Below are 15,428 nucleotides of genomic sequence, written 5' to 3' on the forward strand. Positions count from 1 at the left end.
CAGTTAGCTAATTTTTTCCTTCACCATATACCCAAGAATATAAAAAAAAGACTTTACCAAAAACTAAGCTTAAGTCCAAATACATTATATTGCTACTAGTCTACCAACTGCATCAGAAAATTGCTCTGACAGTCTATTTTTAGCAAACCCATTCTGGATCAAGTTTAACCTATTTTTCTTCAAGTTTCTTCCTTTTCGTTTTTTGTTCTAAAATTTACTTTTCTCAAAATCAGACCTAGAATGCTCCCATCTTTTAGTACTTCTGGTATTCTCCTAAAATCCTTAGAAATCACAAATAATACCAATAAGTTTAAAATTTTACAGGCAGTTCCTTTTATAAACGTAAGAGGTTTCAACTGACCCAGAAGATAACTCATTTAACTAGATGCATTCTTCATCACTATACCCCTGTTGATTTTTATGTCCTTGTAGCAATGCCTTGCTTTGTTGTTATTATTGGTGGTGGTGGTGGTTTGCTCTTTCTCTTTAACAAAGAAGCTTCTAAATAAGAGCTAAGGGATTTTTTTTCTTCCTTCATTATTATTACAGGCATTATTATTACACTTCCCTTGATTACCTTTTTAAATGTAATCTTGTAACCTTATAACCTTTTAAATGTATATCTTATATACCCTTTTGGTTGGTCTTAGCATTTTTTAAAAAGTCTCAGCTCATTGTTTTCCTAATTGTTATAAAGATTTATTTTCTATATTTTATTATGGCAATCTTAGCTATTTGCTTTGTTTTAAAAGTAGTGCAAATCTTTAAAGAGTTTATTGTGTAGTCACACTAACGATCTTTCTCTGTCCAAAAAATATCAAAATTACAATTTTTACTTAACTCCCTGAGCCATTCTTCCTTTTTTAGAGAAATTTATCCTGTGGAATCATGCTGATCTTTTCTCTAATCAAAAATCAGAAAAACTCAAATTGGCAAATTACAAAATATATACATATAAAACACTACACAGTTCTTAAGAATTATGTTACAGAAGATTATTTCATGACATAAGGGTTGTTCATGATTAAGTATAAAAAATGGGTTATATAACTACATACAGTAGTAATATTTCAAAACCACTTTTAAATATGTGTGATTTTATATTTTTATACATACACAAAAAATAGGTTATATGCAAAAATAAGCTATGATCAAAAGAAAAATATTTTAACATATTTGTTTTCTTCTACGTGCTTTCTGTATTTATCAAATTCATGTAATGAATATGTATCACTTTTACAATAAAACAGGCAATATTATTTTAAAAGAACCATCAAAACCAGAGAAAAATACTCTATCAAGTATAAGATCTAGCTTGAGATTTCTTTTATAACTCTATTACTAAAATAAGCTTAGAAAAACATTTCTGGATACCAAACCACAAAAAAAGCCAATACAAGATACCACCAGCTAGCCTAAACATATAAATAAGTTGTGACAACCAAGAAGATGACCATTCGAACTTCTAGAAATTAAATGGGGGGAAACCACAAGAACTTCCTGTTATTTCAAGGAAAGGCTCTTATGAACTATTTAAAAACATTAAAAATGAAATAATTTTAAAATGAATATTCCCCCCCAAATCCCTACAAAATGAAGGGTCAGTAGGACAGGAATAATGAAGACAAAAGAAAAAAATTAGTTGAAGTGCTTAATATTAAGCTAAAATTTCCAAATAAAGTAAGCAATGTCACCTGCTAAGATTTAAAATCTCATAGCAAGAACAATTATCTTTATTTAGAAATTCTCTCTGGTTGAAAATCATTTTGCAATAATCCAAAAACTTATCTAATTTACTCTCTAGTTCAGTGGCAGCATCTAGATCATCTATTCAGAGTCTAGGTTCTAAGAGACTAGAAAAAAAGTCATTTTAACCAGTTAAAATTCATCATTCAAATACATTCAGTTCTGTAAAATACTACTGCATATAAGTGGTTCAACTAATCATTCATTCATCCAAAAATAAATACATTTACCCTCTTCTTTAGAAAATTATTTCAACTATTTCATTTGTCTACCTTGAATTTAATTTTCAAATATATTAAAAATATTTTAAATTAGTCTTTCCTTGAACTGTTTATGATATTCATAAAAAACAATACCAAACATAATACATTCTCAAGTTACATGAAGATTCTAAGACTTTAAATGAAATAAAAAACAAAGCATCAAACCCATGAAAGCAATAAAAATACACTCCATTTATTTTAAATAACTTGCCATTAAGCTGACAATCAAGACATATGATCTTTTTCATTCAGAAAAGTAAATGATCATAATGAAACAAAGGCCAAACATATCTTTCTCAATCTCTCTCATAATCATAGATGTATAGAATTATAACCCAGTGATATCATGTAATAAATGAATACACACCTTACTTTAGTATATGCCAAGGTAGACACACAAAAGCAAGAAAAAAATTCTGAAATCAGAGTATAAAGGGACTCTGCTTTTTCAAACAATGCAGCACTGAAAGCCAGGTCACCATCCTTGGGCATTACTAGGAAACTTTAGCACATCTGATATTTCCATCATCTTCCAAGATTCCTCTGAACAATCAGAAAATTTCCCAGTCTCCCCCTACCTCCCCTGTCTATAGACGACTTCTAGCTTTCCTCCCTCCACTGTGTAATAATGCTATTGCGGTTATTTAGGCTGTAAATGTTCAGAGATACAACCCCCTCTATATATTAATTCAGTTCATTTTCTCACAGACACTGACTCAGCCGTGGGTTGTGCAGCACTGACGTTTCTAACCGAACAGCATCGTGTGAGCTGTGATCATCCCATTTCTCCATCTCTGTGCAGCGATTGGATATTGTAATTGATAGACAGGCTGAAGAAAACTCAGGAGATGAGGGCTTAGTGATATGTAGCTATGTTGCCAAATGCCATCTGTAATGCTAATTCTAGCTGTGCCAGCTTGCCAGGCTTTAGAAAACTAGGATGCAGCTAACTTTCTTTTTTCCTTTCGATATTTTATTGTGTACCCATTCTGGGCAGTAAAGCTTCTCTTTAAAATCAAAGAAAAAATATTGTACTTAAAGAATCCACTCAAAAACTATTCTTTGAAGCAACCAAACTTTTCTATTTCTAAACTACTGCTGGGACTATGAAGTGACTTAAAAAGGAAACTGTAAAGCTCGATCTTCACGCAGTCTCAGAAGAAAGGAGCATGCGTACTTGTATGTGGGAATGAAACCTTGCGGCAAAGTCTGATATTGAACGTATGATGTGTTTATCTTTAGCAACCTGAGCAGACTGCAGATCTGAGTTTTAAATAGTTGTATTCAACCCAATTCAAATATTCAGGGGCTTTTAAGCATATTGTCAACCTAGCCATTTTAATGTTAGTTGTACAGAAAACGTGCTTTCTTTTTCCCTTTTTAAGTAGCAAAAACTCTTATAATTTATAATTTAAAGAAAGCTGTTGCAATTCAGGCCAAACACACTTCAAATGAAATGATATTTAACCTCTCAGCAAGCTACAAACTCCTCTATACAAGTATTAACTATACAACTACTCAGAAAGAAACAAAGTTCAGTAATTTTTTAACTAATTAATTTGTATGCACTTGCTTAAGCCACAGGGAACATAGGCAGCCTGAAGTCCATCCATGTTGAGATTAGCTTCCTTGTCTTGTTCTTTATACCAACAGTGCTATACATACCAAATTTACGTTCAAAAGAAAATTCAGAGAAGAAATTACCTTCAAGTTTATTAGATGGAAATGAAACCATAAGGCAATGCCCACCAAATCCTCAAACCTCAATGGTAAGCACGCATATATAGAAATTATCACTTTTAGAATTCAAGAAATTTATTTTTATAAGGATAAATAAATCCAGTAAGGAAAAGTGGAAGAAATAAAATGAAAGAAAAAACCTGAAAATGCAGAATTCCAAAATGTGAACAGAACAAAACACAAATTTACACAAGACAACTTTTTAAAATTATGCACAAAAACTGAACCAATAGGGGCACCTGGGTGGCTTAGTCGTCAAGCATCTGCCTTCAGCTCAGGGAGTGATCCCAGCTTCTCCCTCTCCCACTCCCCCTGCTTGTGTTCCCTCTCTTGCTGCCTCTCTCTGTGTCAAATAAATAAAATCTTAAAAAAAAAAAAACTGAACCAATAAAATGTGCTTATTTCTTTACTGCTAAAGACGAAATGTCTGTGTCCTCCCAAAATTCATACACTGAAATGTATTCCCCCGATGTGATGGTATTTGGAGGTAAGGAGGTAATTAGGTCTTGAGGGTAAAGCCCTCATGAACTGGATTACTACTTTATAAAAAAGACCCCAGAGAGATCCTAGCCCCTTCCACTATGTGAAGACACAGAAGAAATACAGTTGTCTGAACGAGGAAGCGAGCCCTTACCAGATATCAAATGTGCCAGCACCCTGAACTTGGACTCTCTAGCCTCCAGAGCCAGGTGAAATAAATTTATCAGCCACCCAATCTATGGTATTCTATTATAGCAGCCTAAACAGATTGAGACATTTGCTTTTACAAATTTAAACCCCCAATTCTGTTTGAGGTGGCAATGTGCCCACCTATATTTCTTAGTCTTTATGACCCAGAGAAGACCATATGACATAGTTCTAGCCAATGATTTATAAGCAGATACCTGCTGGAAATTTCTGGGAAATTTAATTCCCTAATGTAAATGAAACCCCTTTCCCTCTGTTCCCTTCTCCCTCATTCTTGTCTGGAAGGTGGACATGATGGCTGGAGCTACAGTAAGCCATCTTGTGACCATGAGAAAAAGCCAAGAAAATCAAATTCTTGATCCTAACAACTTTAAGCCAATAAATTCACATCAGGCATTGCCTATCTGTGAACTTACATGTAGGAAAAAGAAACCTCTAACTTAAGCCAGTGTTTAGTCTGGCTTTCTTTTGCTCAAATATCCCTAAATAAAATACACAAGATCCAAAAAAAGGATGAGAGTAGGTAGAAGCACAGATGAAACACAACTAGCCATGAGTTGACAGAACCTAAAGCTGAGAGATGGGTACAGAAGGGTTTATTATTCCTGTTTTCTCTACCTTATATGTACTTAAAATGTACAATAAGTTACTGAAAATGTTAAAAATTCAGAATGAGAAACTTGTTTATAAATTTTAAGTTTGCCATTGAGATTGGATGGTCTTGGACAAGTTTATTAAGGTGTTTTGTTTTTTTCTTTTCATCTGTCAATTGGGGAAAGTAATACTACTCATAGAGCTCCACCTTCAAACCTAGTCAAGGTTATCTCCAGAAAGTCCCAGGCAGGAATGTCCATCAATCTACCTAATCATTCAAGGATTAGCTCAAGTCTCATTATCACTCAGTTTATACTGATTCCTTCTTTGAACTCTAATTTTACTACAGCTCACTACCACATTTTGGTGCCCTGTTGTCCTCAAATTGTTCCTTATGTGGATTTTAAGCATTCCATGACGGTACCCTGACAAACTTCTGAATCTTTCCTGAACTGACTGTAGTATCTCAACAAATACTTGTTGGTTGTTAGCTTTTAAAACTTCCCAATTATTTTAATACTGACTCAAAGAATACCATTTTTAAAAAGTCAAATTGCGTATATTTTTGAAGTATCCTCAGTGCATAAGAACAAGAGGTCCCTAAAAATAAGTTGTTTTCCCTTGGGCAGAATTTCCATGACTGAGGTTAAAATAAGCTCAAAGGGGGCGCCTGGGTGGCTCAGTCAGTTAAGCATCTGCCTTCAGCTCAGGTCATGATCCCAGGGTCCTGACAATGATGAGGCCCCACGTCAGGCTCTTTGTTCAGTGGGGAGCCTGCTTCTCCCTCTCCCTCTGCCTTCCGCTCCCCCTGCTTGTGCTTTCTCTGTCAAATAAATAAAATCTTAAAAAAAAAAAATAAGTTCAAAGGATTTCTTTCCATTAAAAACAAATAATATATTGGTATTTATTTTCTATTTCTCTTTAATATTTTTCACTTAGACAACCAATATTGCTGTGGTCTACCTAAGAAGAGCACCAAAAAGTTACTAATGGTATAGATATCAAGAAGAGCTATGACGTTTGTTATTTCTGAAATGAAACAACAGGAATGAAAAAGTACTATTAGTTTTCCTCATTGATGATTTACCTTTTATAAAGCAAACAACAGCTTATTTTCACTTTTCATCTCTTCATATATAATGCAGTTCTGCACATTAGCAAAAAAATATTAAGAACTAGGAAGGATAACAGAGAATTCACCTCGAAAAATGTATACAACACAGCAGATAAAAATATCCCACACTTAGTGAGATCAAACTAATACCTCTTTAATCTCAAAGACAAAATAATTATCCATATAATAAGCAGGATGGAGAAAAAGTACTAGAGCACCAGCTGAAGCACACACACACACACACCCAAAAAATGAACAAATAAACCAAAAACACTATCACTGGTGTCCACTTATAAATTAGTAAGTCAACTTAACCTTTTCACTCTAGACCTCACCACATTAAAAGTCCACAATAAAGATAGACATCTTGTCAGGAAAATTAAGTACCAGTTACTCATACTTTCTAGCTGTAGTATATAATTTAAAAGTACCTAAATTATTTCTTTAAAATTACAAAAATGATTTCAGTATCACAGCATGTTTTTATTTTAATTTTTTTAAGAAAACTGGTAACAGTGTCAGTGATTAGGATAATTTTATATTCAAACAGGTTAAATGTTTGATAATATCCCCTAAGTAAATATTTACAAAGCACAATACTCTATGAAAACATGCTTACATACCTGTAATGTGTGAGGTTTATGAGCTGCCAATTAACACCTTAAAATATCAAATCATAAAGTATTCTAAATGAGGTATTCCTCAGTAAGTCACGCAGTACAAAATGAAAGCTTTAGATATAATATACAAATGGGCAGAAATTTTTGAGATGAATTTCATTTAATGCATCAAACTTTAAATGAACCAGTAGAGTCACTGCAGAAAGACTGATTTTCCCATGAGTATCAGGATAACGACACAATATGACACTGCCTATAAATTATTATGTATATTCTACACACACAATGTATTTAGAACACAAAATACATTCCGATTAGAGAGTTTTACATACAAAGAACTAACCTGTCTTGCCAGAGTTCACAGTCAAGTTAATTACAGCATTATTCATGGGGTCAACTAAGGAGATTTTAACATTATTTAGAAACAGAAACAAAAATTCAAATACATACGAATATAAGAAGATTAAAAAGAAAGAAATGTTTCTGTGAAAGTTTTTTAAGGAGAAATGCAAACAGTCATTATTAATTGTAAACCAGCCCCCATCCTCTGACAGGACTTGCCACAACCAAATGCAGTTTGATTCTTCATAAAAGTCAATTTTATCAGAGCTTTGATACGTGAAATACATATTTTCTACCTACCTTGAATGTTTATAAAGTTTACGAGGTCTACTATGCAATTTCCGATCCCAATTCTCTGGGTCACTGGAGTTACTGTCATAAGGATGAGGCCGTCCTGCCATCCCACTTCAAGCTTCCTCACACTACTGCTCTGAAAGCACATATGTAGCACCCATAACCTACATAAAAGAGTAGTGTTGACCTTTAAATCTATTCCACGCAGAATAAAATAATCAAGAATTTTACATACTTTCTGATATTACTGTGACATATTTTTAAAGTAATGAACAGTATTATAAAATACTAGACATACAAAATGCCACAAATGAGATTAAAATAAACACCAGAAGTCTTTTTAGGTACTTTTCATTCGATTTTTCTATTATATCTGCTCCCCCTGGCAACAGTTTAATAAGAGTGCTATTTATATTTAGTAAATATCCTTAACTGTCATCTGGGTATCTCATGTCTCCAAACATTAATATCGAACCAAAAACAGGCAAAACAATTCCGAAGAATGATTCTATCAGACAAAATTTCACCTGGAATACATTTAATTACTGAAAGTTTTAAGATGCTTAACAAAGCATCTAGTAAAACCAAAGTTGTTATTTCTTTAATCAAGTTAAAAGAACCTAAATAGAAACTTAGGGTGGGCTCAAAAATAAAAGAATGTAACATCTCGATATTTCCTTACATTGTAATTACCACAAAAATATTGTATTAATATGATTCATATACTTCATGCCTTTTCATATGTGAAACTTGTGACTGTTACTTCTATTAGTCATAAAATTATAAGAAAACTAACAACAGCTTTACAGAATACCTGAACTAAGTATTTTGAAGTGTATTTCACTATCCAATTTAATCTTCACAATCACCTTATAATCCCCACAAACAGAAAACAGTCTCAGTAGTTTAGTAACTTTGCCAAAGATCGCAATGTTGGTAAATGGCAGGGTTATAAAGAACAATAAGAATTTGTACAAAATGAAGTCTTGATCTTGAAAAATGCTCAGGCTGGAATATTCTGTTTGGAAACAGATTAAAGTTGATGTTTAGAGACTGTAAACACCAAAAGAAAAACCAAATGAGGTGAAACAATTAGAACAAAGTTCTATAATTTGAACCAGAGCCCAGGTTTCCTGACACCCACTCCCGTATGCTTTCTATACACTTTTCCAAGATGGATTTGATAAAAGGAAGGGAGGGGGAGTTATGCATAAAAGTCAAAAGGAATCCAGAACTGGGAAAACACTATACCTTACTGAGTTTCATAAAAAATTCCAGTACAATCTCACAAAAAATGCCAAAGGTAAACTTATTAAAATTGTCAGCTTATCTCAGAGTTCATAAAAAAGAAATACTTCCATAAAGAATAACATAAAAAATAAATATTTCTGCTTTAGAGAAACTGTTTTGCTATTTTATAATTCTTTTCTTTCATAATTAGTACTCTTTGCAAAACAATTAAAAGTCTTACAATCAGTGAACACTTTAATATCATAAATATGTAAATATATAAGTAGATCAATGATCTAACAAAATAATAGAAGAGGGGGGCGCCTGGCTGGCTCAACTGGAAGAGCATAAGACTCTTGATCTTGGGGTCATGAGTTCGAGCCCCACACCGGGTACAGAAATAACTTAAATAAATAAACTTTTAAAAAAATAACAGAAAAGGGGAAGGGGGATAATTGTACAATGGCTAACTCAAATTGCTGAGCAAATGCCACACAGTTTATTTGGCGAATGCTCCTGGAAAACGAGACCTGTTTAAGAATCACTGAGTAATTAAAAATCAATCAGATATCAGATGAACATAAAAACTATAAAAATATTTTGAAAACAAAAAATCTCAATCTCACTTCCGTTTTTAATATAAAAATTAAAATGTATTTACTAAAAAAGAAACTCTTTAGACGTCCAAGTGGAGGCACGTGGGTGGCTCAGTCGGTTAAGCATCTGCCTTCAGCTCAAATCATGATCTCAGGGTCCTGGGATGGAGTTCCACATGAGGCTCCCTGCTCAGCTGGGAGTCTGCTTCTCCCTCTCCCTCTCCCCCTCCCCCCGTGCTCGTGTACGCTCTCTCTCTTTCTCTCTAATAAAGTTTTAAAAAAACTCCTTAAAACTTCAATTTGACATTGTATCTAGTTATGCGTACTGAAGAGATGAGGCAGAAGAGAAGGGTGAGAATGAACAAATAGGAGACAAGGAAGAAAGTCAGAAAAAAGTGGTCACAGAGCAAGCTTGACACAAAAGGTAAAAAGAGTATTAAGAAAAATTGATAAAAAAGATTAAAAAAAATGTAGAGAGGCTTAGCAGGTGTAGAATGAGATTTAGAACATTTTTTCCTTACTTTAGGTCTTCCACCAGTAAGCTATTTTAGGCATTAGCATTTCTTTACAAGAGCATTTTATCTCCTCCTAACCCTTCTATAAGACACCCCCCCTATGGATACCCAAAGATGTCCACTGAGAGAAGACAGATCCTAAACCATAGCAGGATGTGACTAAAAACTATAACCACAAAGAATTCATAAGGTAAATTCAGATCCACATTTTCCAGCATTTTACAGTGGGTAGCATGTATCCAGCAGAAAGGAAATACCAGTATGTCTTACTAATCAATCCTATTAAAATTAATAAGCATGTGTTTTACAGCTAGACACAAGAAAGAATTTCAGATGAAAACTATCAAAAAGGTCACCTGGAAAATCATATTTACATTTCATTTGTCATTAAAATGAGTATCACCATGTGAAAGATTTCTCCCCAAAGCTTACTCCCAATAATCACGGCTACAAACATGCTAAAAACAGGAGAAATTCCAAGTTGAGACATCTGGAAAAAACAGGCCTGTGTTTGTCTACATGTACTCCTGTATTTTCAATGTTATCAATAAGCTACAGATAAAACTACAAATAGAAAAAGGCAAATGACACACATTATATACTATTTTGAAATGTCTAATAATTTTTTTTTTTGGTGCAAAATGGGGGTTTTATTAAAGCATGGGGACAGGACCCATAGGTAGAAAGAGCTGCTGCTGAAATGTAATAATCTATCTTAACCAATCTCTGCACCATAGTTGGTGACATATTTTATTTCATTCATTCATTCAAGAACACCATATACATATTCATTCATTCATAGAACACCAAATACAATATATTAATCTATTTTAAGATGCTCCAATAAGTTGGACAATGTTCCTGTGCTCCAAAACTCACCCCAGTAAGGCAAAAAGCCTCAGTTAAAGGCTCCATATACCATTTACTCCTGTGTCTCTCTCCTACCTGCACAGTGTTGCACTATTCCCCCAACTCTTCACTTTATTAAAGCATGGGGACAGGACCCATAGGTAGAAAGAGCTGCTGCTGAAATGTAATAATCTATCTTAACCAATCTCTGCACCATAGTTGGTGACATATTTTATTTCATTCATTCATTCATTCAAGAACACCATATACATACACATTCATTCATAGAACACCAAATACAATATATTAATCTATTTTAAGATGCTCCAATAAGTTGGACAATGTTCCTGTGCTCCAAAACTCACCCCAGTAAGGCAAAAAGCCTCAGTTAAAGGCTCCATATACCATTTACTCCTGTGTCTCTCTCCTACCTGCACAGTGTTGCACTATTCCCCCAACTCTTCGTGCCCGCTAAACTTTGGGTGTTCTTTAAGAGTCCATCATCATTTGCTGGGTCCAGGGAGACAGCAGACAAAAACCGCGAGGAACAAACCCTTGAGAACACCAAGTTTTATACAATATCTACACTCTGTTTTCATTATCTCTACCTGAATTCTTCAATAAGCACCCCAAATTCAACAATGCCAAGCTCTATCTTGGCCTCCCACATCAGCTAGTGTCATCTCTATTAAGCCAAGAATCCTGAAGTCATCCTTGCCTTATTTCCCAACATCAAGTCTACTTCAAAACTGTTTTGATTCCTTCTCCCCCTTTTCTTTCTTTTCTTTCTTTCTTTTTTTTTTTTTTAAGATTTTATTTACCCATTTGACAGAGCACAAGCAGGGGAAGCAAGAGGAGCAGGCTCCTTACCAAACAGGGAGCCGGATGCAGGGCTCGATCCCAGGGTCCTGGGATCACGGCCTGAGCGGAAGGCAGATGCTTAACTGACAGCCACCCAGGCACCCCTCTCCCTTTTCATTCATAAGGCTGCTGCCTTCATCAAAACCTTAACATCTATCAATAAGGCTCCTGGTTGACCTCTTTATCACCATTCAGTCCATACTTTCTCCACTGTAATCAAAATTCTCTTTCTAAAAAAGTTTAATGGTTCTCTGTTCTTTGATAAACTCCTTACCATAAAAAGTTCCTTTAAAATATGACTCTTGGGGTGCCTGGGTGGCTCAGCTGGTTAGGCATCTACCTTCAGCTCGTGTTATGATCCCAGGGTCCTGGAATCAAGCCCCGTGTCAGGCTCCCTGCTCAGTGGGGAGTCTGCTTCTCCTTCTCCCTCTGACCTTCCCCCAACTTGTGCTTGAGCACTCTCTCTCAAATAAATAAATAAATCTTTAAAAAAAAAATATGACTCTTGGCTCCCCAATGTCTACTTCATATAAGGCAAACTAAAGTTTATTATTGTATGGATCTTGTAATCATCAAAAAAATTATTACTGGACTACTAGAAACAAAGTTCTTAGAAAACATGTCAAAGTTCATTGCTATTTTTAGGCATGACAGAAATCTAAATTCTAAATAATTTAGAAATAATCTGTACAGAGGCTGGAACAACTGGGCCTACTAGCTTAGGGACATGCATTCAGAAGACTGCCAAAAGTCAGCTAGGAAAAAGGCAATTGATTACTTCTCTTCTCTTGGATATTATCATCTAAAAATCGGCAGTGAGGGAACAGAATCTTCAGGACTACAATAAATAAATAAGTGGTTTTGGGATACTATTTCCAGGTAGTATTAATTAACAACAATGATCCATAAAAGGATTTTTTTTAAAGGATAGTATATAGAAATTATTTATTGTCTTTACTATTTATCAATGAGCTAGGAAGTTTAATTTTCTCCTATTTAAAGCTTACAACAACCTAATATTATAATCCTGTTTCATAGATGAGAAGATTTTAGAGCTAAGATTAGAATCCCAGTCTAACAGAAGGCCCATGTTCTTTCCAATGTACCAAGCCAGGTAGACAGAATTCATATGTTTGCTCCTACTGCCAGATTTTTTTAACTTTTTTTTGGAACTCATTTAAGCCATCTTTGACTCTGTCCATCCTATTGAGATCTCACTCTAAATAGTGTCATTATACGAGAACTTCCCTATTAACATGAAATTGTTTTTCTCTCTCAAACTTTGCAAACAAAGTAATTCAAGTGTGGTGGCTACTGGAGAGAAAGACCTGACAGTTAAGAGGGAAAACAATGAAGAGAACAAAATCACATAGTGATGCCAGGGCTAGGAGCCAAGGACTGCCTTCAGCTGCACAGAAAGCCAAATATACAGAAGATATTTCAACTACATCAAGAAGTGGAGAGGCTGGAGAGAGTGAATACTGCTACAGATAACTGTGAAAGAAAAAGCAGAGGTGGAAGCAACTTTTAAAAGTAAACCAGAGGGGCGCCTGGGTAGTGCAGTGGTTAAGCATCTGCCTTCGGCTCAGGGCGTGATCCCAGTGTTCTGGGATCGAGCCCCACATCAGGCTCCTCCACTAAGAGCCTGCTTCTTCCTCTCCCACTCCCCCTGCTTGTGTTCCCTCTCTTGCTGGCTGTCTTTCTCTGTCAAATAAATAAATAAAATAAAAAATAAATAAATAAATAAAAGTAAACCAGAGGGGTGAAAAGAAAACTCCTGAAAAGGCAGTCAAGTGAAGTGATCATGTGAGCCCCTTGCAGATAACAATGATTTATATCTGGATAAAATATTTTTTTTATTTTTTTTTAAAGATTTTATTTATTTATTCGACAGAGATAGAGACAGCCAGTGAGAGAGGGAACACAAGCAGGGGGAGTGGGAGAGGAAGAAGCAGGCTCACAGCAGAGGAGCCTGATGTGGGGCTCGATCCCATCACGCCAGGATCACACCCTGAGCCGAAGGCAGACGCTTAACCGCTGTGCCACCCAGGCGCCCCTGGATAATTTTTTTAAACTACAGTTTAAAAGCACTGGCAAATGTCCCAAAGCACAAATAGTGAAAGAAGAGCGTATTCTGAAAGGGAACAGAATTTTGAGTTCAGGTGGAAGTTTTCTGTTTTAAAAATTTCATTTATTTGACACAGAGAGAGAGACAGCCAGCGAGAGAGAGAGCACAAGCAGGGGGAGTGGGAGGGGAAGCAGCAGGCTCCCAGCGGAGCAGGGAGCCTGATGCGGGACTCGATCCCAGGACTCTGGGATCACGCCCTGAGCCGAAGGCAGCCGCTTAATGACTGAGCCACCCAGATGCCCCCAGATGGAAGTTTTTTTTTTTTTTTTTTTTTTTTCAGATGGAAGTTTTTATGCTGAGTGCCCTTCCCACCCCCTACAAATATGGTGAAGGAAACCAGACAGCCATACAGCTCAAAGTAGTAGAGAAAACACTTCAGAGCTGGAAGTGCAGCTGGAAATGTAAGTCAGACATACTGGGAATGAAAGAACCATACAAAGGTATTGACCCAAAATCTGAGCATAAGCTCTGCTCAGCTAAATTACACATGTATGAAAAGGAGACTCCAGGTAGCCTCTGCAGTAGACTACAGAGGAATCTACCCTTGAAAGCTACAGAGCATAGCATCTATGAGTTTTATGCTTTTTAAACTGAGTGCATTCCCCAACCTTACAGCCCAAGCAGCAGAACGCTGAAGCCCTTACTGGCTTAGGATGTTAGAGGACAGAAATCATCAGGGGCAGAGGAGCTAGAAATTAAGAGGGAATACCCAGAAGTAGAGGAACCACAGAGAGGGCAAGCTCCAAAATCTGAATGTAATCTCAGCTCAAATTTTTGGCTAACAACCAAATTACACAGGTGGAAGAGAACTTTCCTCCACCCACTGTCCAAGACACCAAATTGAAAAACAAGTAGCTGGAAGAACTAAGAACTGAGCACAGATATCAGCTAGTATACACTGCTTGGGAAAGAATGTTTGCAGATTGAATCCAGGCAAGTTAATGGACCACTAGAACAAAAAAAAAACAAAAAAAAAACAAAAAAAAAAAAACCAATGCTCATGAGAACATTACAATGCCCTGGTTTCAGCCAAACAGTATGCGATGCAAAGAAATAATAAAGTAAAAGGGCAATCAACAGAAAGTGACTCCAAGTAGGCCCAGATTTAGGATTTAACAAATGATGACTTCAAACCTTATATATAAACAATTAAAGGAATATATTCAAAGAACTAAAAAAAGAAGGTGGTCTTAATGAGTGGCAGACAGGGAATCTCAATAGAGAAGTGAAAACTATCAAAAACTGAAAAATTCAGCTCTAGCTGAAAAGAGCAATAACTAAAATGAAAATTTCAATTAGATGGGCACAACATCAGACAAGATGAGGAAAAAAAATAAGGGAACTTAACAACAGATTAGAAATTATCCAATCCATAAAATACAGAAAGACTGAGAAAAAAAATGAACTTATCTGTAGACATAGGTAGGACAGCATCTAATGATACAACATTTAAGTAATTGGAATTACTACTGATATACTCCACAAAATGGAATTTCAAAAGCGTTAATGTAAGCTAAAGAAGCCAGACTCAAAGGCTGCATACAGATGATTCCATTTCTGTAACATTCTCAGAAAGATGGGGATATAGAATAGAACAGCCAAGGACAGCACAGTTTAATTTTGGGGTGGCGGGGTTGATGGAACTGTTCTATATCTGGATTGTGGTGATGGTAGTTATGCCAACTGTATGCCTTTGTCAAAATTTGTAAGATCTGGGGGCTCAGTCAGTGGTCAACTCTTGATACCAACTCAGGTCTTGATCTCAGGGCTGTGAGTTTAAAAAAAAAAAAAATTGTAAGACCTATACATCAGAGAATTTTATTGGATGTAAATTTACAAAGAAATTTAA

The 15,428-nt window shown here is 35.5% G+C and overlaps 1 protein-coding gene across 6 annotated transcripts in view; it reads right to left on the reverse strand.

Moving 5' to 3' along the window:
- Positions 1-15,428, reverse strand: part of BTBD10 (BTB domain containing 10) — a 74,505-nt gene that overhangs the window by 43,884 nt on the left and 15,193 nt on the right. For 2 of the 6 annotated variants that reach the window (XM_087855290.1, XM_045796527.2), the window contains exon 2: positions 7,407-7,564. The exons of 3 other annotated variants lie outside the window; for them this stretch is intronic. In XM_087855290.1, coding sequence (XP_087711416.1) covers positions 7,407-7,507 — 101 coding nt within the window. In that variant the 5' untranslated portion in view covers positions 7,508-7,564. Of the gene's footprint in view, positions 1-2,376; positions 3,784-7,406; positions 7,565-15,428 lie in introns of those variants that run through there. One more of the 6 variants, XM_045796530.2, reaches the window with a different exon arrangement.

This window comes from Ursus americanus, chromosome 24 (assembly GCF_024610735.1).
Source record: "Ursus americanus isolate L20-20 chromosome 24, mUrsAme1.1.p, whole genome shotgun sequence".
In the NCBI taxonomy this organism is placed as follows: domain Eukaryota; kingdom Metazoa; phylum Chordata; class Mammalia; order Carnivora; family Ursidae; genus Ursus; species Ursus americanus.